At 37.3% G+C, this 22,634-nt stretch overlaps 2 protein-coding genes across 3 annotated transcripts in view; both read left to right on the top strand.

The window, feature by feature from the left end:
• LOC306854847 (receptor-type tyrosine-protein phosphatase gamma-like) overlaps positions 1–4,512 on the top strand; it is a 274,645-nt gene extending 270,133 nt beyond the window's left edge. Inside the window, exons 28-29 of the mRNA XM_079393096.1 lie at positions 1,003–1,138; positions 1,886–4,512. Of these exons, the coding sequence (XP_079249222.1) occupies positions 1,003–1,138; positions 1,886–2,032 (283 nt within the window). The 3' untranslated portion in view covers positions 2,033–4,512. The remainder of the gene's footprint in view (positions 1–1,002; positions 1,139–1,885) is intronic.
• A 1,832-nt stretch (positions 4,513–6,344) lies between these two features.
• LOC306855061 (exportin-2-like) lies at positions 6,345–21,576 on the top strand. Of its 2 annotated transcripts, none has more exons than XM_079393486.1 (25): positions 6,345–6,444; positions 7,180–7,269; positions 10,317–10,459; positions 10,545–10,646; positions 13,660–13,805; positions 13,949–14,039; positions 14,140–14,247; positions 14,333–14,425; positions 14,536–14,703; positions 14,846–14,975; positions 15,087–15,152; positions 15,229–15,431; positions 16,129–16,213; positions 16,312–16,373; positions 16,468–16,604; positions 16,697–16,800; positions 16,903–17,000; positions 17,440–17,590; positions 18,028–18,236; positions 18,343–18,440; positions 18,526–18,611; positions 18,698–18,779; positions 18,946–19,092; positions 20,519–20,750; positions 20,872–21,576. In XM_079393486.1, the coding sequence occupies exons 2-25, from the start codon at positions 7,185–7,187 to the stop codon at positions 20,959–20,961; spliced, it is 2,916 nt and encodes a 971-aa protein (XP_079249612.1). In that variant the 5' UTR covers positions 6,345–6,444; positions 7,180–7,184; the 3' UTR covers positions 20,962–21,576. The 2 variants fall into 2 exon arrangements, with proteins under 2 accessions (XP_079249612.1, XP_079249611.1); XM_079393485.1 differs by having other exon boundaries at positions 6,376–7,008; positions 20,872–21,571.
• The last annotated feature ends 1,058 nt before the right edge of the window (positions 21,577–22,634 follow it).

Genomic DNA, 22,634 nt, shown 5'->3' with positions numbered 1-22,634 from the left:
CTCTTACATTAAGCACCAGTGCCACATGAAGCTAGAACTTTGTAATTTGGTGTTTTGTAATAAAATTGACTGTGTGTAAATTTACTTTATGTAAATAAGAATGACAACCACATTATTCCAGTGACTTGACATTTTATTTTATTTTTGTTGCTATTGATGGGATACCACAAAACATTTACTTTTCATTAACCATTTTATTTAAATATATAAACATTACATTTTGCTTTAGTTTCATGAGAATTACTTTGAAGTCAAAATACATATATTAAATATATTATTTAAATATACAATAATATATAAACATATTTTTTCATGCACATTATTGGTATTATGCTGCGTGATCTTTTTGGTGAAATATATATATATATATTTGTCTTTTTAATCTGTTAGCAAAAATATATAAATTATAAATTATAACTTGCTCTGCTTTTTTCCTGGCATTTTCGATAAAATAAAATAAAATAAAATTACATGAAAAAGTCAAACTCTTAGAAGACAATTGAAATGTTGCCTTGGCATCTAATTGAAATAAGGTGCTAACATTTCTAAAATGTAAACTGAAACAAAAATGAATTAAAGTTAAATATTAAATAACAAAAACCTATACAAGTGACAAGAGCACATAACAAATATTTACTAAAATTAAAATGAACTAATACTAAAAAAAATAAAAAAGCTAATTCAAAACATTAAGAAATACTATAATAGTTTACAAATAATACTAACAAAACACTGTTCTGGCATCACCAATCCAATTTTTTAACCCTGCCCCATCACCTACCTGTCACAAAGATACGACGTTTCACAATTTAGTAATTTCCCAAAGAATAAAATAACAGAAATAAAAGTCCCGTCCTTCTTTTTTCTTCTTCTTCTTCTTGAGTAATATTTCAATCTGAAATATGACACATTACAAGAGGTAAAATGAGTTGAACAGCATTTATGTTGACTTTTAAGAGATGTTTTATCATATAGAGCTATGTAATGTTTGTGTGTGGACAGATTTGGTGCAGTGTCTGCTGGGATGTTATGTGCTCTCACCACACTGTCACAGCAGCTGGAGAGTGAAGGGGCTGTGGGGGTCTACCAGGTGGCCAAGATGATCAACCTCATGAGACCAGGAGTCTTTACCGACATTGTAAGCGTTTATAGTCCATAAGGTTACTCTGGTCACATTAAAAGTTATGTGACCAAATAACATATTTTTCTAAAATATATATGCATGCATGCATGCATGTGTGTGTGTGTGTGTGTGTGTGTGTTTATATATACATAAATATGCACAGTACACACACATATATTATGTAAACAAAAACTTTTATTTTGGATGCGATTAATCGCGATTAATCATTTGACAGCACTAGTTAATTTGTTGCTGAATTAGAGCAAGTTAGTACCGTGTGGCTACGATTCAACTAAAACATGGGAACTAATTAATAAAACACGGCCACGAGTTCATACCCACAGCTCAATTTGTTGCCGATTTAGAGCAAATTAGTACAACATGACTAAAATGAGAGACCAAATGAATAAAATGTGGCCTTAATATCTATCTTCCTGCATTTTTAGTGAAAGGATCCATAATGCTGAATCAATTTTAAGTTCAAATGTGATCCCTTGTGTGAGCCATTCTCACTCCAGTCCAGTAGGTGATAGAAATGTGCTCCTGCTGCTTCTGACACTTTTACACATCAACATAAAAGATGAATGCCCTGCCACCTACTGGACTGGAGTTGGAAGGAGGCACCAGAGCCATATCTACATTTTGCATTGCCAGGCATCGCTCACGTGTTTGTTTGTCTCTGGTTATAACACAATTTTTATCCAAAGAATTCCTCTGTGCCCTATTGTGAAGTCATGTTTTATATCCACCTCTGTTTTTCAGGAACAGTACCAGTACCTTTACAAAGCTATGCTCAGCCTGATAAGCACTAAAGAGAACGGATCCAGCCCCATGTCCCTGGACAGAAACGGCAGCGTGGCCATGTCTGACGAATCGGACCCGGCCGAAAGCATGGAGTCGCTCGTCTAAAGCCCCCCGAAGAGGCGCGAAGAGGCACTTACTCTAACTTTGTAAAACTTCAAGGACTAAGACAGACTTTTTCTGAGGCCTTTTTTGCCAGAACTCTTGGTTAAAAGAATAACCTGATTACTTTTTTACACTGATAAAAAGTTTTTGATATTTATTTTTTCGCCATTTTATGTCTTAATGTTATCCTACTGAACATTTGCGCCGATGTTTTTGAGTTCACGACAAACAAAACAAAACGAAACACAGTTCTGTCTAGTTTGCACTATGAAAATATCAGTGTTACTGCCTACTCCATCATCTCCACCACAGTCAGTCTCTCTCACTCACTAGAACTCCCACTGTCTAGCCCTTATTCTGACATTCCATAACCAAGCCGCTCTCCGAAGCTTTAGAAATATCCTCCGCAAGCGAAAAATGGTTTCCACGCACACCTCAGACGCTGGAAAAAGAGATTATTCCCATGTCCAACTTGCAAAGACCCACCACAAAACATCAGATTCACCGATGACACACTATATGAGCAATATGGATTATGTTTGTTTTGATTTTTGTTTGCTTTGATCATTTCGCGCACCCCCAATAGTATATCTACTCATTATGCTTAGTTAAACCCATATTTACTTTCGAAAGGTGGTATTAAAACAGCTACTGTGAACTTTTGTATGCTTTTAATATATATGAATATATCGTATATCATGATAACTTGTGCTTTTGTAAATGTTAACTGTCTCTGCGAGCAGCCGTCACAGTCTCTGATCTCGGTCGAAGGATCCGCAGAGCCCATGACTTCTCTAGCACCCCCTGCTGGTTTGATTTCTCCATTGCTTTATGCTGCAAGCTGCTACTTTTGTCACTTGAGAGTGCAACTGAACATGTAATGATACCATGCGACTCATAACGTAGAAGTTAATTCTGTTCTCTGCCCACTTCATTTTGTAATTTTATACTGCTCTACTTCATCCTGGGTTCACTGACATAAGCCGTCCCATAACTTTGAGAATAATGTAGTCTCTCGATGCCTTCTGTACAGTCTCATTTCACCTCGGCAGGTGTGTGTATGTGTGTGTGATATAGGTGTGTGTTGTGTTTGGTATTGACTGGTTTTACTAGAAGCTTGTAGACTCAGTCCGAGCATTTCTTCACTAAACTGACCTCTTTTACTGTCTCTCATTTCTTGTCATTGATTCTCAGATACTGCTAGGAAAAACAGTTACTGTAATATCATAAACGGTTGTCTCATGCCATACAGCACAAAGGCCTTGCTAACAAAACATTAGAATCAGTCTTATCGCTTCGAAAACTGGGGACCCGTGATTCATTAATTTTTACCAAAGACTGCAACTGTCATTCACTTCACTTCAGTCATGAAACGTGAGAAAGTTTTTATTTTTATGATTGGTTAAAGCCGTTTTAAGTGGAATGTTTTTGGTAGTGACTGGAAAAACAATTGTTTATTTGTTTTATTTTCTGTTTTGCATTTTTGTTTTTTAGTGTTTTTGTTTCTTTGTTTTGTTTTTGTCTAAGTTGCTTTGCTGAGCATTTGTTTATCTGAAAGGTCACCTTTATTTTTGTTTAGTTTCTTTTGATGTTGTTATGAGAATGTACACTATTACTGATTTCTTTTGATGTGAAGATGAAAGCTGTTGAATTTTTGTTTGACTTTTGAAATGCTTTCGGAAGATCGACAATGGTATGCTGTTGAGATGGAGAAGACACACATTGAAGGGGTTTACTATGTCTTGTTTTTCCTAAGAAGGAGGCTGGAAAATGAAGTCATATCTCTCCAACATTTGGGGTAATATTCTGACTTTGCTTGTGCATCATGTAAGATAATTGGAGCTGCAAGTTGCATAAATCATTTCTAACATTTTTGTCCTGTGGGATCCCTTTTTCCTTTTCTTGATCTAGCATTATTTGTGGGTTGCATTTGCAAGCATATTTGCATTATCATGTAAAGAAATGTACATATGTATTTCTTGCTTCATTAACTCATGAGTCTCTAAGAGCTTTGTATCCTGGCATATAATTGCAAACGTTATATTTTCATATGAATCAATTTTGTTTGTTTTTAGTTTTGTTTTTGTCCTCAAATCCTTCAGAAGGTGGCTGACATCACATTCCAAACACACAACAATCATAAACTAAGGCAGTGATTGTGGTATTTCTTTTTTCTTTCCCCCCTTTGAATCTAAATCAAATCTGTTGCATTGTCCAGAAGTGCAATAGAATAGATCTTGTAAGTCACAGAATAAGTTTTCCCATACAAAGCAGGTGGGTGTTACCATCATATCCACTTTTTCTAATCTGGAATAAGACACAAAGGATTTTTTTTTTTTCTTGTTTTTTTGTTTTTTGTTGTTGAAGGGGTTTTCTTTCTTTTTTCTTTTTGTTGAAAGCTATATCAAAGCATTCTATTATAGTGTTATTTAATATGTAAATTGTATTGCTATACATGAAATAAAATATGAGTTTTGATGTACTTTATGTCTCCATGTTGTACGTTGTGTGGAGTGAGTCAAAAATGTTTGATATCCATTACTTGTATTTGCTTGCATCTGTTTGCAAAATTTGCATTTGAATCGAAATTTACCATATTTACAAGGTCACTTTTACTGTCATTGTACCTAAATGTGGGATTTGAGGGTTCAGTGAACACGAAATGTAAAAGTATAACACTGCCTCCCAGTGTTCAGCGCAATTTTTGTTGTTTTTCTGGTAGGTTTGTATGTTTTTTCCCCCTCTGACTGTAGTCTGAATGGTCTTAATTGCTGTAATTATTACAATGCCTGATTTAGCTTTTCACAAATATAGATTTAAATCAGAACAAATGCTGATGTCAGGGGCATAAAAACAATAATCACGAGGAGCCAAAAGCAATTATGTGATGAGTTTTTGCTGGAAACCATAAACAGTACAAGGCACAAAGCAAAGTTAATTACAAAATGAAACAATACAAAGAAAGAACAGTCAGATTGCATGTTTTTCAGTGTCCCAGTCACGCTGTTATAACTGTTAATACGCCACAAAGGATGTCTTCAAATAATGCAGAACCAGACATTTATGAATTATGTAATCTTTGTACGTCTTAGGTTGCTTTTAATAGAGCGTCACTGTAAAACATTTTAAAACAAACTGAATTAGTAAAGCTCAGCCAATGTCAGCTGGTTATTTAATCTTTAATATTAATTCAATGTTATTTAAAATAGAAAATATGTTGCACCAAATTAGCAATAATCTACAATTTATTCTTCTTCTCTGTTATATTTGAACTACGGTGTTCAACACAAGTAGATGAAGGGTGGGTGCCACCAGTATCAATAGGCTTGGTCTTCTTGAATGATCAAAATATTCAGCTTTTGAACATTAGAGAAAGCAGTTATTCTCATTGTTGCAATAAGTGAGGGCAACATACATATCACATGCATAAAGTCTCTCGAATTATTTTTCACAAGAAGACTTGAAAATGACCATTTTGAAAAAGAAAAATCACATTTCTGTTTTTCCCTATTGTGGTATTATTCACCTGATTCACGTGATCTTCAATGCTTTGTCATTAATGCATAAATGAAAATGAACATAAAAGCAACATATAGTATACTATCATGATACATGAATAGTCAGTAAAAAGCATATTTAATGACTTTTCAGAAAAACTGTTAAATAATTAACATAAACAGCACAGATGTAAAAGGTAACAAAAGTAAGTAAAAAAAAAAAAATCCAAAGCAACTTAAAGTTGAGGAATACAACAAGCAGTTGTTGTATATAAATAAATACACCTTGCCCAATAAAATGACAACCTGATATTTGCATTTTTTGGTTGTGGATGTAAATAAGAAAACCCTCATAGCACCAGTTTAAGGTACAACAAGTCTTACAGATATCATAATAATGGAATATTAGTTTGGACACATAATATATAAAAATATACTCATAAGAACTGAATAATTGAATCATCACTGGCACTGCTAAAACAAGCATTTGTTTAGGTGGACTTTTGACTGGCTATTTTTACATTGCTGTAATGAGAACTAAGGCAACTGGTAATTTTAGGGTCTCTTAATTTGCTTATTAGATTGCATATCACTAGAATATTAGCCATTTATTAGTAGTAATTAAGCACATATTAATGCCTTAATTAATATTTTATTTTATTTTTAAAATGAGATCCATTCTGTCCACAGTAGGCTTACCAACGTTCCTTAAATACGCTGCAGTCCGCTGCAATATACACGAGGGGGCGGTACGAGATAAATACATACACAGAATCAATACAAATCCATACGCGCCCCACGTGCGCGCCTGTCTGTGTCTCATTAGTGCGCATGCGCCTAGTCGTGACCGCGCACTTGTTTGAGACGTTTGAAACTTCTCGCCGCTGATTAGCACAGCACTTCAACATACAGCTAACAGTAAGACCCTTTTTATCCATTTGTGTTCTCATTGTCAATAAATCCGCTCTATAGTATCTTCTGGTCGTTAATGAACTATGAGATTACTGAATTATCTTGTTTGAAGGCTTACGTACGCAGCGCGCGCTGTTCAGAGTGAGCTCGAGAGTTAGCTCTTGAACTAAACGCATAACGGAATAACGTTGCTTTCCGCCTTACTTTCACTAAATTAACCTCGTTTGGCGGTTTCTTCAGTGTCCATCATATTGGTAAATAGAGGTCGTTTTATTGTGAAGCGCTTTTTATTGTGACTATTTTGGATGACTAGCATTTCTTCTCAGCATGCTAACAGCTTTAGCACGTGAATCATGGCCTGAGATTCTGTCATTAAAATCTTTCATAAACAGCCAAACTGATACAGTAGAGCCCATATACCAGCAGTCTACCACACAGAGCATAAATGAGTGTTTCTTGATAAATGTGAGAGAGATTTGGCAGATCGCTTCAGTCAGAGCAGGCCAAGCATGTGTGCTTCTCAGTTGTTTTCGCTGTCAATATGTGGATGTGCAGAAGAAACATTTAAGGGTCAGTTTACGTCCAAATGTACTACTAATGTACTACTATACTAATATATATTTTTAGTTGCATGTGTATATATATATGTACACACACATGCATACACACACATTTTGTGAGCTTTTACAAATAATCTCACTGCATCAGTTCTCATAGTGGATACTTATTTTATTTCTGTAGCAATCATGGAGCTCAATGATGGAAATCTCCAAACCCTGACTGAGTACCTGCAGAAGACACTAAGCCCTGACCCAGCTGTAAGACGGCCAGGTAACTTGGCATTTTCTTTGGATTTGTGTATGAGAAGGTAAAAGCCTGCAGGCCTCAATAATAATGATTTTTTTCCCCCTACTGGCCCAGCTGCCAAAATTTTCACTAGCTTGTCAAAAAAAAAAAAAATGGCCATGTAGGCTTGTTGTAATATGTTGCCATTACTATGCCAACACTTTATATACTAGTGAAATTTCAAAATTCTCAATAGGACTGCACAATTTTTGGGGAAAATATTCTAAAGAAAACCAGGTTTGTTGTGCTTTTTTGTAGGGCTGCATAATTTGGACAAATTTGACAAATATTGCTGTTGTTTAACACAATTTCACTTTCAAATAAAAGTATTTAAGAATAATTCAGGGCTTGGCCCCTAAGAAGTGTAATATTTAGCATAGTAATAAACTTACTAAATAGTAAACCTTCATTTTATGAAAAACTGCAGGGTGGCCTGTTAACATGCAGGGGGCCTATAGCTATAAATCATAAGAAAGGTCTAATGTATTTTAATTAGTGCTGTCAATCGATTACATTTACCCAACTATTATCAAAAGTATTTCTAAATAAATGCAACAACATTTTCTTGCGACCTTACGTGAAGTATTATGACAAAATGCATTATGAAGAAGAATTGGACCTGCATGTTCTGCAGGTGCATTAGAGCTAACATTAGCGTCATGCTACATAAAACAATTTCTGAGATTAATAGTACACTTTTACTCAGAACTCACTTTAAACCAACTTCCTTTTCAGAATCAGAATGAGCTTTATTGGCCAAGTATGTTTACACACAAAGAATTTGTTGTAGTGACAAAAGCTCCACAGTGCAACAGAAAGACAGCAACAGGACAGGACACAGATAATAAAAGAATAATATACAAATTAGGGATGCACGATATGAAAAATTAACCGATACCGATAATTAAGTCGTTCTCATGGCCGATACCGATAAATTCATGTTTTTATATTATAATTTTCATATAATCTGCAGTTTGTGCACCCAGGAGAATACGAAATCTAAGATTCACTGATTAAACTGATATTTTAGTAGCTCTGGCCTAACTATAGCAAACATCAGTCCTGACTCTTCAAATGTTTTTTATTTTTTGTGTAAGGCACCACAATACTTTGTAACAGAAATGGTTTAACAGAATTATGACAGAACTATGGTAATCTGCAATTAACAACTCATTAACAACAAATTTATATTCAAATATTTCATGCATAAAGAAATGCATCCATTCAACGTTTTTAGTGCACGAGGATGAGAGTTATATAGTCTTTAAGCAGTGTTGGGAGTAAGGCGTTACAAAAGTAATGCATTACAGTAACGTATTACTTTTTGCTGTAACATAAAGTAGTGTAAGGCATTACTAATCAATTTTCAGTAATATTTTACTCTGTACATGTTAAGTAACGCTTGCATTACAACACACCTTTAGCCCCCAATTATTATTATTATTATTTTAAATTTAATTTAAAGTCGGGCTCCTTATGTCCCTAGGGCCGGGCTTCGGGCCAATTTTAACGTCATAGTTCAGACGCAGGCCGGGCCTCGGGCCTGTTTTAGGCTTCTTCTTATATTTATATTTTAGACATCCATCAATTATTGATGAAAAAAATTGCCGCGTTGGTGGAAACAACATGAGTCCGTGCTGCCGCGACTGTCAAGAGCGGCTCGACGGTGTTTAGTGTCCCGCAGCAGCAGCGAGCCGTCAGCACAGATGAAGAGTTCTGCTTCGCTTCAAATACACACAATAAAGCAAAAGCCCCAGCAGAAGTAATTACCATGAATGTGTCCGGGGGAAATAGTAAGGATTCACCATCTCCTGGTTAGACGCGCCTTTAGAGAGAAGTGCATCTTCAAGGATAACGATTGTATTAAATAGTTTGTTTTCGTTTTTATTTATTTCGTTAAGTAGCAATTTAAAGCTTTAGATATATTTATCATGTCTGTAAGGCATGTATTTCGGTTCATTTTTGTGAATGAACGACAGTCGCACATCACAGATCAGATTTAATTTATCACCTGAGGAGAGTGAGTCGAGCTGACTGACAAGAGTGAGGTGAAAAAGACAAGACGATGGCAGAAGTGTTTCAAAACGAAATGTAAAAGCGCCCGTTTTAAAATATTTGTGGATTTTGAAAAGCCTGTTGACCTGCCATTTATCTAAGGTGATATTGGAAGGTCTATTTATTTATTTTTTAAACATTCGTTTCTCATTTAGCCTATTTGGTTCCACAGTATTTGCTGATTTTTATTTTATTTAAACTGTGATATTTTTCCCATTATTTTACATCAAGGTCTATGCAGTCCGTGCCTCAAAACTTTCCATCTCACTAATAAACGTTCTATGTTTTATAATTATTTGTTCCTAATTTTCAGTTTTGTATAGGCCTACCATGCATATTTAAAATTTGTAAGTTATCTGTTATTTTATATTAGGCATATAGCATGGTGCATTTTTATTCGTTTTGTTAATGAAAGTTAGCTATATGTTGTATGTTGTAATTGATGCCGAATTGCCGTTAATTTAAAAGTGAAAATAAAATACGCACGGTGCTTTTACAAGCTATTTAAGCAAAGGAAAGTGAGAACTCAAGCGAACTAAAAACAAACAACAGCTTGACGCTGAATTGCAACTAATTTAAAAGTGAAAATAAAATGCGCACAGAGCTTACAAGCTATTTAAAACCGAAGGAAAGCGAGGAAAAGAGAGAAGACTCAAACGCCCCCCCCATCCACCGAGGTGATACCGGGGTAAAGTTGTTGGGGTCAAACCTTATCAAACGCATTAACGTTGACAGCACTAATTTTAATGAAATATATTATAATGTGCAACAAAATCTGTTTTTTGGTTTTTTTTGTTAAAGACAAGTAAAAAAAAGAATCAATTTCACATGCAATAGAAAAAAAATATTAGAATGAAATAAACAGTGCTATAAAATTTTCAGTAGTATTGAGGTACAGTAGTTGAATAATTTAATCAAATGTAAAATAACACTGTATATCTTCACCGTTTTTGTGTTCTCACCTTCTCCAACTTTAGCTGAGAAATTTCTGGAATCAGTGGAGGGAAACCAGAACTACCCCATTTTACTGCTCACAGTACTAGAGAAGTCCCAAGATGAGGTCATTCGCGTGTGTGCAGCCGTCACCTTCAAGAACTACATCAAGAGGAACTGGCGCATAGTGAGTGTCCGGTTACATACTACTAAACAATCTGGTGTGTGATAGGTGGCATTTAATCTGGTTTTGTGTACTTTCTCTTCCTAAGGTTGAGGATGAACCAAACAAAGTCTCTGATCCTGACCGGACTGCTATCAAAGCCAACATTGTAAATCTGATGCTAACCAACCCGGAGCAAATCCAAAAACAGGTACAAATTTCAGATAACCCGTGAGCAGCAGTTTCACTCGTTTACTTCTACAGTTACTCTTGTTATTTGGAATGAGTGTTGCTGCTCTAATCAACATTACTATGTTTGTAATTAAACCATACTGCTGTAGCCTATAGTAGGGCTTAACGATTTTGGAAAATCTAATTTAATATGTCATTATTTTTTTTTAAAGCTCTTTATGTTCTGTATTCAACAAAGACAAGCAATAAATCATAGTGTAGTATGACCGACACAATATTAGATTAAACACAAATGTTATTTTCTGTAGGCCTATTAGGTGACGCATGAATTGATATGAATGATATTTTTATTTAAAGTTCCCTTATTGTCAAAACTGAAATTTCCTGGCTTTTTTCATTATAACAGAGATCTAGGGGCTATGTAACTACCATATAAGTTTCAAAACAATCAGTCCACGGTAAAGTGCACACAGCCTGCATAAAGTTGCTGTTTTTTTTCACAAGCTGCTGTGACTTCCGTAAAAAAAAATGTGACATCCGAACAACTCAGTCACCGCCTTCAGTCACCATCCCGAGCACCGCCTTCCGTCCTTTTGCCAAACCCCCAGACAACATCGCGTCCATGCCATTGCTGAGCAACAACACGGAAACATGTCGAAAAGGTTAACTTTAACGGACGAAACCAGCTCGGCTGACCTGTAACGTTACACTCTCGCTCAAAGGATGGACGATCTGACAGGATTGTTACTATGAGTGGATCACAGCAAACATGTATAGTAAAGACAAACTCACCGTGTCTGTCTAGTCATGATGATGTAAATACATTTCAATTTCAGCAGGCAACTATTTTTACTGCTACAGTATTATTCCAGCCACAATTAATCACAACAATGTATACAATTACATATGATTATAATCGTCAGTTTGTTGTTTTACACGCATGCACACAGACATTATTTCATACATGACAGTCGTGAGATGCAAGAAATCTTCATCTAGATGTTTGTCCGGGGGGGGGGGGGGTTGCAGATGGAAAGAACGATTGGATAGGGGATACGATTGGATTTCCTAATTCCTAAAGGTTAATAATTAAAAAAAACTGTTAATAATTGGTTACACAGAACTTTATTACATTAATTCTCTCCTACTCTTTCTTCAATGCCTAACAAATCTATTTCTTTCTCTCCCTGACCTTGTCTTTCTGCTTGAGCAGCACTAGTTGAAGCCTGAAAATATTGTAAACAATAACATAACTAATTACACTGGTTACTAAGCTCTGTTTCAGACTGATACCTCCGTTTCAGGATGGTCCTCATCCTCAACACGTGCCTTTTTCAGTCGCGGAAAATACTTTTCAATACTCATCTGGATTGAAGCAGCAAACATTCGGTGTAAGAGTAAAGAAACGACATAATTTATAATACGTTTATTTGATTCACAGCTGCTACATATAGTGTTTTGACCTCGACAGCCCAACTAGGCTAGCCTACATTTTACCGCAAACTTGCGACTAGTTAACTTTCTAAAGAAGGCGCAATCGCGTTTGCTAAGGCTCGGGATTTACAGTAACATCAACACACTGAAACTATTGTATTCAGAATATAAAATATTTTATAGCACTTTTTAATCTGTGATTGTGTTAAAAGTGTTCACGAGATACCAACCTTTCGCCAGCCGTCTTCTCTCCACAGATGATCCAGACAGATGTGGTGTGCACGGAGGGGAGGGGCTGTGTGTGTGTGTGTGTGTGTGTGTGTGTGTGTGTGTGTGTGTGTGAGGGAGAGACGCGTGAGTGACAGAGAGATGAAGAGAGAGCAGGGAAAGGAAATGCAGTTGAACGAATTCGCTGCGTGTTTTAAATAGCGTACAAAAGAATAACGAAACGCAATATGTGACGGTCGGTATTGATTTTTTTTTTTTTTTTGGTCGGTGAATCTGTGGCGGTCGGAATTTAATCTGTGGCGCACCGCCACAGATTCGTCTATGTGTGGGAAACACTGTTATTACTTAGACAGGCCAAATACTTATACCACGAATATATATTCTTAAGGACATCGAAATCTAAAATAAAACTCCAGAAAGGTGTACAATATGGGACCTTTAACAGCTACAATCACAGTGGTATATTGACTGATTGTGTAATAATTATGACAACATAAGGCAGTGACAAATAAGCCTGGTGTAAACATTAATATGAAAGTCAGTAACAAATCACAAACTAAAGTAGAAATATAAAAACTAATTTGTTGCTTTAACCCACTTAGTATTTAGGTAATTCAAAGTCACTGTAATATATGTAAATGTGGACATGTTAAAAAAAAAAAAATAAAGTGGAACTCTTTAAACACGGTCTATGAACTTTAGACAGGCTTTAAATAAATTAATAGGAATATATTATTTTAAGATCGAAGTTTTTATGGTATAGAGTAATTTCCATGTGCCGTTTTGAAGTATGTTTTCACAACAAAATCCGCCCAGTTGCTACTCAAAACTAGCCCAATCGTGTTTCAAGGGGGTACACCGGTAAAATACACCTGGTAAGATTCGCACTCCTGGGGCTAAATAACACGTTTTTGGAGTTGCTTCAACTCGCGGACATGAAAAGCAACCCGCGGCAAACTGAAGGCTTGGCAACACTGTAGCATGTCAAGTCCGCAGTTTGCCACTGGTTGCTTTTCGTGCACGCGAGAGTGAAGAGGCATGTTCAACTTAAAGCGATCTGCGCTATCACGATATTATCGTTATTGCAATTATTCGTTCAGCCCTAGCCTATAGATCAGTGGGTCTCTTTTTGAACTATGTAACCTGTTATTCTAATAAATAAGCTTAAGAAATTTTACATATGACTTAAATTCACAATTATCCATTTCAATACAACAGCGAACACTATTAGCCTTACCAATAAAAAATTCAAACATTATTAAAGACGAGTGAACACTCTGTAATGATTTAAGCACAAATAAAAACTAAATTACAAGCAAGAGCACAAATACATTGTCTGTAAATGACAGTGACTGTTTTCCCCTCTGCAGCTGAGTGATGCGATCAGCATCATCGGGCGAGAGGATTTCCCTCAGAAATGGCCGGACCTCCTGACCGAGATGGTGAATCGTTTTCAGAGCGGGGACTTCCACATCATCAATGGAATTCTTCGCACGGCACACTCCCTTTTTAAAAGGTATTGGAGAACATTGGAATTAATATGTATATGTACATTTTTTTTGTTTGTTTCAGGCGTCATGTTACTTTTCTAGGCACTTGTACCTGACCCCTACATAAATTTGATGCATCCTGGTTTTTGAGTATTGTCTTGTCTTTCAGATACCGCCATGAGTTTAAGTCCAATGAGCTGTGGACAGAGATCAAGCTGGTACTGGACACTTTTGCACAGCCTCTCACTGAACTTTTCAAGGTAAAGTCAATGAGTTATTCAATCATAAGCTGATATTAGTAATCATTTGCTTTAACTCATGAATGTGAAGTTAAATGTCGCTTGTTTGTTTCACATTTAGGCTACGATTGATCTGTGTCAAACTCATGCAACAGATGTCAACGCCCTGAAAGTGCTCTTCTCTTCCCTAACGCTCATTTCAAAACTTTTCTACAGCCTTAACTTCCAGGTGAGTCTGCACTTACAACCACTCATGCCTCCATTTACATTTCTGTGCCAGTTTTCCAGTTCACATCTCTTTTTCCTCTCTTCAGGATCTCCCAGAGTTCTTTGAGGATAACATGGAGACTTGGATGACAAATTTTCATAACTTATTGACTTTGGATAACAAGTTGTTGCAAACAGATGTGAGTTTATTCTCATATTGAAGTATTCTAACACAGGAGTGCTCACAAATCTAATTTCTGTAAGTTCAAATAACCAAGACCAACAAACTAAACTGAGTTTCCTGCTGTAGGATGAGGAGGAGGCTGGTCTTTTGGAGCTGTTGAAATCCCAAATCTGTGATAACGCAGCACTTTATGCTCAAAAATACGATGAAGAGTTCCAGCCTTACTTACCTCGCTTTGTCACAGTTATCTGGAACCTGCTGGTCACAACTGGACAGGAGGTTAAATATGACTTGGTAAGTGGATTGCATTTAAATGCGTATCGTATTTATACGTGTTGCAAGTTGTTTACAGACTTGGTGGCAGACATTATCTTAGTGTTCATAGTGCTGTTAATTTTTTCTTAACAGTGCCTTTTTAACATAATGTCTGTTGTAGCTTGTAAGCAACGCTATCCAGTTTTTGGCATCAGTGTGTGAGCGGCCGCACTATAAGCATCTCTTTGAAGACCAGAATGTTCTCACCAGCATCTGTGAGAAGGTCATCGTACCCAACATGGAGTTTAGAAGTATGTGTCAATTTGTTATTGTCAAGCGCTTGTATTTTAGCAGCTGATGAAGTGGTACAAATTATCCAGAAGGATTTTCCATGTTGTAAATTGATAATTGTATAAAAACAGGTGCAGATGAAGAGGCTTTTGAAGATAACGCCGAGGAGTACATCATCAGAGACCTTGAAGGCTCAGGTATGTTGATGCTGCTCTCTATTTTTCAGACACTCAGTCTTCTGTACTGAATCATACATGCCTCCTGTCTTCACAGACATCGACACGAGGCGTAGAGCAGCTTGTGATTTGGTGAGAGGCCTCTGTAAGTTCTTCGAGGGTCCGGTGACGGGCATCTTCTCTGGCTATGTGCACTCCATGCTGACAGAATATGCCAAGAACCCCGGGGTGAACTGGAAACACAAAGATGCTGCTATCTACCTTGTCACATCGCTGGCCTCCAAAGCTCAGACACAAAAGGTGAGACTTTTCACAAATACTGGAATACTAGACATTCTTTAACAAAATGGTTAAAATACATAATGTTATAAAACAATATAATTATAAATTATGTGCATTCTGTATTATATATCAAATGCCTGCAGAGGGCGCCAACAGCCTAACTACTGTTTTTACACTTTACAGCACAATCTAATCCTTTGTTTAATATTGACTAAACATTTAATTCAAACGTCCACTTAATCTTTAATATTTGGCATCTTTTTTATGATAGACATGCTACAGCATTTCTTAAACAAGAGCATGTAGACAACAAAACATGCAAACTCGGAGACGGTCCGAGCTTGTAAATGATAACTGTCTGTGTGGAGTAGCATTTACTGTGAACGGAGCCGCTCTGAGATGAACATAACCTGCATGCGTATAAATAAAGCTCATATTGAATTAAAAAATGGGTTGACCACTAGTCACAAAGTGCTGCATACATCTGTAATTTATAGACTGTTCAAGAGGCTTATTCAGACAATGGTTAAAGGCAAAGTATATCACACCTTAATACGAATGTTTTATACAAGCTGTAAAAATTCTATTTATATGGCGGATTCCAGATTTCAGATTATTGGAGCCAGTTTAAGGAGTTGTTTGAGTCTGATGTCTTCTGGTTTGTGAGCTATAGATCTAAGGTCCAGTCTGACAAACTTGTACTTTTGGTTTACAGCATGGAATAACACAAGCCAACGAGTTGGTGAACCTGTGTGAATTCTTTGTCAACCACATTCTAGTAGACCTCAAATCTCCCAATGGTAATTGGCTTTACTCATTTAATTTAGCATGTTAAATTTGTTTTTACTTGGAACTTCAGTGATGCTGAATGAAAGTTAATGTCGTCTTTGTCCCTCAGTGAATGAGTTCCCAGTTTTGAAAGCAGATGCCATCAAGTATGTTATGACCTTCAGAAGTCAAGTAAGCTCTTTCCTTTCCATTACATTGTTTTCTTCCATTACACAAGTGTGCCTTCACTGGGTGTGAATGGTCTGGCTTCTGTCTGGTCCTCCAGCTCCCTAAAGAGCAGCTGTTGGAGGCTGTTCCTCTCCTGGTGGCCCACCTGCAGGCAGAGAGCATCGTTCAGCACACCTATGCAGCACATTCACTCGAGAGACTCTTCACCATGAGAGGAGCCAACAACGCCACACTGTGAGTTTTTCCAGTACGAGACATGAGACTGGTCATGTTCTGAATTATGACCATTTTATTTATTTATTTTCTGAACTAATCTTATTTTTCAGCATTACTCCTGCTGAAATGGCACCATTCACAGAACAGTTACTCAACAATCTGTTCAAAGCTTTAGCAATCCCTGGCTCATCTGAGAACGAGTACATAATGAAAGGTAATTGACTCTTTGATATTCACAAATTTTAGTAGTAAAACGTTTTGTTTACTGTAATATTCTTATTTACTCCTTGACCTGTTCTGTTTGTCACCTCTCTAGCCATCATGAGGAGTTTCTCCCTCTTACAGGAAGCCATTGTGCCCTACATCCCCACTCTCATTGGCCAACTCACTCATAAACTCCTCCTCGTCAGCAAGGTAGGCCAGTCACTAAATCTGCTGTGCTATGAAGTATGCTTGAGTTCAGGTTGGTGTCCAGTCATGTGGTCTTTGTCTCAGTCCATGGCATTAGATGCACTGGCAGGACACACAGAAATATCCGTCCATTAAAGGGGACATTTCCCAAGCAGGACTTGAGCCTAAAGGCAGGACGGAACATCTTCATGTTTTACACACAGGATGTGTTCAGCATGCCATTCTAGCACTATTTCTGCAGCATGCACATTTTCTGCATTCAAAGAATAGCCACCCACTGAATAAAACGCGTAACAGTGAGGTCATGCGGCAAATTTTAAACTTAAAAGTTAGTCATTTAAATAACTACTTAATAGTAAGCAATATAAGTTTTCCATTTTAAATCTTTTGTATGTGTGGGCAGCCTGTTCTTTAAAGATAACAAACGTTCTTTTCTCTGCAGAATCCCAGTAAGCCGCATTTCAACCATTACCTGTTTGAGTCACTGTGCCTGTCCATCAGGATCACCTGCAAGGCCAATCAGGACACTGTGGTCAGCTTTGAAGAGGCCCTGTTTCCTGTGTTTACTGAGATCCTCCAGAATGATGTGCAGGGTGTGTTACATTGTTGTAAATTTGTTAAACTCTATAACCTTTATGACACAGTTTTGTGGTGATTTCACAGTCACTCAGTAGTAATAGGGTCTGTTTATTTGATTGAAAATGTCAGCGAAAAATATCAATGTTATTGCTCCAGTCTTTAGTGTTATGTCATCATTCTAAGATACTGATTTGCTGCTCTAAGAACATTGTCAATTATATTTTTGTTGAAACAGTGATGCATTTTGTTTTGTTACATTATAAATGATGTCACTTGAGTAAAGAGTATGACTTGAGTGTGTCAACATAATTTCCTAAAAAATAATCTTACTGACCCCAAGCATCAGAATAATAGTGCATACAGTGTTTCCTGTATAAAACCTCTTGATGGTACACAGTCCTGAAGCCATGTTTTATTGACCCTTCCTCTCATCTCATCTCTGGCCTTGCAGAGTTTGTGCCGTACGTCTTCCAGGTGATGTCTCTGCTGCTGGAAATCCACACCAGCTCCATCCCCTCCTCCTACATGGCCCTGTTTCCTCACCTCCTGCAGCCTGTGCTGTGGGAACGCACAGGAAACATCCCTCCTCTCGTCCGGCTGCTGCAGGCCTATCTGGAGAAAGGAGCCAACGCCATCGCCAGCACAGCGGCTGACAAGATTGTGAGTGTTTCATGGGATAGCCTTTTTTTTTTTTTTTTTTTTTTTTTTTTTCTCTCCTCAATACAATCCCATTAAAATAATGTAACTTTGTTTTTTTTCCCACCAGCCTGGTCTTCTTGGAGTGTTCCAGAAGCTCATCGCATCAAAGGCTAATGACCATCAAGGCTTCTATCTGCTCAACAGTATAGTGGAGCACATGCCTCCGTAAGCAATGCATTGAGGACACAAGAATAAAAGAGTTGACATGTTTCTGTGCTCTATTCATTTGGTTCTGTTCGTCTGTATGCAGAGATTCCATCACCCAGTACAGGAAACAGATCTTTATTCTACTTTTCCAGAGGCTTCAGAGTTCCAAGACCACAAAATTTGTTAAGAGTGAGAGACTCATTTCTGATCATAGTTTACTTCTAACCCCATATTTATATGAGCCCTGTAATTTCAAAATTACACTCTCTTCACAGGTTTCCTGGTCTTTATCAACCTTTATTGTGTGAAATATGGAGCAATTGCATTGCAGGAGATATTTGATAGCATCCAGCCAAAGCAAGTAACTTTATTATTCTAAACATGTCGAGTCATAGTGTTGCATTGCAGATATTACTGACTGGCTTATTAATGATATTTTCCTATCAAAGCATCTTATAAAAAAAGTGTATGTTTTGTTTATATTTTATTTTCTGATCATTTCCATTGTTTCCTGCCGCCTCAGGATGTTTGGCATGGTTGTGGAGAAGATCATAATTCCTGAGGTGCAGAAGGTCTCAGGGCAGGTGGAGAAGAAGATCTGTGCTGTGGGCATCACAAAAATCCTCACCGAGTGTCCCTCCATGATGGACACAGAGTACACCAAACTCTGGTAAGACACATGATGGGATTTTGTGTACCAAATAATGGGAATTGACATGATTTGAACAAACCGTTCATTAATATTTGAAAAACCTGTGAGCTAAATCAAGTAATGTGCTGTGCACAATATGCAGAAACATGCAGTGGAAAAATCTAAATATAGAGTGGACCTCTGCAGACCCTCATGAATTTACAGATAATTTGACATCTTTATGACAAAGCATAATGTTGTGTAGTGCAACTGTCCAAAATATGAGTGAATACCTTATTCTACTTTGAAATGGGTGTTCTGTGCTGGAATATGTTTTTGTTTTGATCTGTGTGATTCCACCCACTGCCAGTTTAACCAAAAATTATTTCCACACCTCTGGTTTGCCAGAGAGCGGAAAACGGCATAACGCAGCCATGGAAGTGAGCAAACTAACTGGATCAGAGATTGCAGATTCTACCCAACCTAAAAAGCCTCGGCATCCATCTAAAAAGCTCAATAGAGGCATATTAAAATGAGGATAACTCAACTTAGTGTAAAGCTTGTTGCTTTGTTTACTGTTACACCACATGACATTTCACAAGTCATTACCTTTTCTAAAAAGGTTAGTTCACATGAAAATTAGCCCATGTTTTACTCGCCCACAAAGCATCCTAACTGTATATGAGTTTCTTCTTTTAGACAAATCCAATTGGAGTTATATTAAAAATTATCCTTGCTCTTCCAAGCGTTAGAATGGGTGTAGGTGGGTGTTTTTGTAAAGCGTGCGCACCCATAATAAAACATGCTTCACATGGGTCCGGGGGGTGAATAAAGGCCTCCTGTAGTGAATCCATGCGTTTTTGTATAAAGATCCATATTTAAAATGTTATAAATATTTTTTCCTCACTTCCACTGACTGTCATCCGTGCAAGCCGTTCCGGCACGCACCTGTTAGATATGATAGTCTATGCGAGTTTGTTTACAGGAGTAAAGGAAGCAAAGTTTCCTTACCTTACCAGAGAAAAACCAGCCTCCTCTTGGCTTATATTGAAATCCTCCAACTTTTTTTTTTTTTTCTAATTCATGAACCGCTTCTGCATCCGTCACTAATCACCGGCGCATGCGCTACACATACATCCTACAACATCTGCCCAGAGCAGCTTGCACGTATGACAGTCAGCAGAAGTGAGAAAAAAGTATTTATAACATTTTAAATATGGATATTTCTTACAAACGCATGGCTTCACTACAGGAGGCCTTAATTTTAAACCCTTCAAAATTGTATGTGCTTTTTAAAAACTTATGAAACCAAAAAGGATACAAAGAGCACATTTCCAAGAACTTTTTCCCCTAGATTTGTAGACACTCTTCTTTGTCATTGAGTAACAAGATAACTTTGGCTGTCAGATGATCTGAGGAATTAATCATGAACATTTGGTGAGAAAAGTCTGTTTTTGTTCTTTAGGACTCCTTTGTTGCAGGCTCTGATTGGTCTGTTTGAGTTACCAGAAGACGACAGCATCCCAGACGATGAGCATTTCATAGACATAGAGGACACTCCAGGATACCAGACGGCTTTCTCACAGCTTGCTTTTGCAGGGAAGAAAGAGCATGACCCCATCGGAGGTGCTGTCAACAATCCCAAAATCCTCCTAGCTCAGTCCTTACACAAACTCTCCACCGCCTGTCCTGGAAGGGTGAGTATCACTCATGATGTAATCACTAAAATGACTTGAGAACATAACATATATAACAGAAGCATGCTTAGTCTCCAGACCTAGCTGAGCTGTTGAACTAACCGAATGTTGTCTTTAACAGGTGCCCTCCATGTTGAGCACCAGTCTGCCAGCAGAAGCTCTTCAGTTCCTGCAGGGTTACCTTCAGGCTGCCACTGTACAGCTGGTGTAGCCACATGCCCCGACTCCTTATCGCCCAGAAAGGGGACCTCTGATGCTTTCAAGACACTTAAACTGATCCAACCAATAAAGAGACGACCAGTGGACTCAACATGAGTGGAGACGCACCGCTCAGTGATACATGGCCAGACAGAAGGGATTGTTTTAATGAATTGTGTGTGATGAATGGGAAAGAGCATTGGAAAGCAATGGTGATGCTTGGGTAGAGGGGTGCTGATCATCTCACTGGGTGGCCTCTGCTGGTGTTGGCTTTTCTCATGTATTATTTGGAGTCCAGTCAATATGTTCCCTTATTGTTTAGTTTGGCGTCTTACCCAACCATACATTGAGCAGTATTTTGAAATATCACCTTTTACAAACATTGAACAGCACTTGGGAGTTGGCAGACATTTGATGGCATCTTTAAAATCAATGGAGAATGCATTTTCCGTTTGTTCTCTTTCCTGTAGTTTTGGAGATGTTTTTACTGTATAAACGAGTTGTTTTGCTAAGCAGAAAAATGTGTCAATGTCTCATGTTGCATGTTATTCACCATGTTTTGTCTTCACGTCTTAGTTTTGCTGCTCTAGTTGTTAATAAATAAAATGAAGCACTTGTTTAACATGTTGGTTCAAGTTTGTATTTGTTCCAAAAAGGCTTTTATCTTGAGCTTTATGTGCCGGAGGATCTTACACATGCTGGTGATAGCTATATTGTGCTCCGCTGTTTTACTAAAGCTAACGCTGATCTAGCGTATTTCACAGATCAATGCATTCAGGAAGGAATGTTCAAAATCCATGTCAGGAGTCATGTATTGATTATCCAGAATGTCAAGTTTTCAATTAACAGACTGAATTTAATGGGTAAAATGCTCAATTATGTAAATTTGAAATGAAATGCTTCACAAAAGTGATCAGATTAGAATTTTTTTTTTTTTTCAGAAAATGGCCTGCCTTAGCCTGTCTGTTAGTGTTGTCACTAATCATACTCAAGTCATTATTTATAACACTAAAAATTAAATTGACATTTAAAAAAAAAAGAGAGTTGCAGTCAAATAATATATAATCTGCTCAAATGCATCAGGCTATGAAATAGTAATCATCACAATTATATTAATAATTAGACGATCCTGGTTTAGCACTACAGAATGTTATTGTTGGTACAGATTCATTGCACGTAACAAACATTAAATGCTACAATATAATATGAGGACAGACAAATAAAACATCTTCCTCTGATTTCTTTCTCTTGGTCTGCATGAATTTAAGTATTTCTAAAGATAACAGACAAAAATGTTTTACATTCTGACTGAATATACTCTTGGTTTCTCGCCTTGAAATGTGGATGGTGTGTGGAGTATTATGGGATGGCTAAGAGGATTTCACGTCACCGTTAACAACCAATACATGCACTTGTCACCTCCCATAAAACGATATGTTACAACATTAGCTTCCCAGGGGAGCAACCTAAAGAAAAGACAACGTAGAACATTTAATGGATATGTTTGAGTTTTGAGTAAGCTCTTAATCAAGTGTAAGCAAACTGGACTTTTCCAGTGGAGGTACTTCCGCCCGTGACACGAAAGCAAAGTACATTATAGGAGGGATGCAGATCATTTGCTGGTCAGCCAGAATGACCTTCATTGACTCCTGGACACAGTTTAGAGGATCCAGCGGAGGAACCAGG

Source organism: Barbus barbus (assembly GCF_936440315.1).
Source record: "Barbus barbus genome assembly, chromosome: 35".
In the NCBI taxonomy this organism is placed as follows: Eukaryota; Metazoa; Chordata; class Actinopteri; order Cypriniformes; family Cyprinidae; genus Barbus; species Barbus barbus.
The sequence above is the reverse complement of the archived record's forward strand: the minus strand, read 5'-3'. Positions and strand labels throughout refer to the sequence as shown.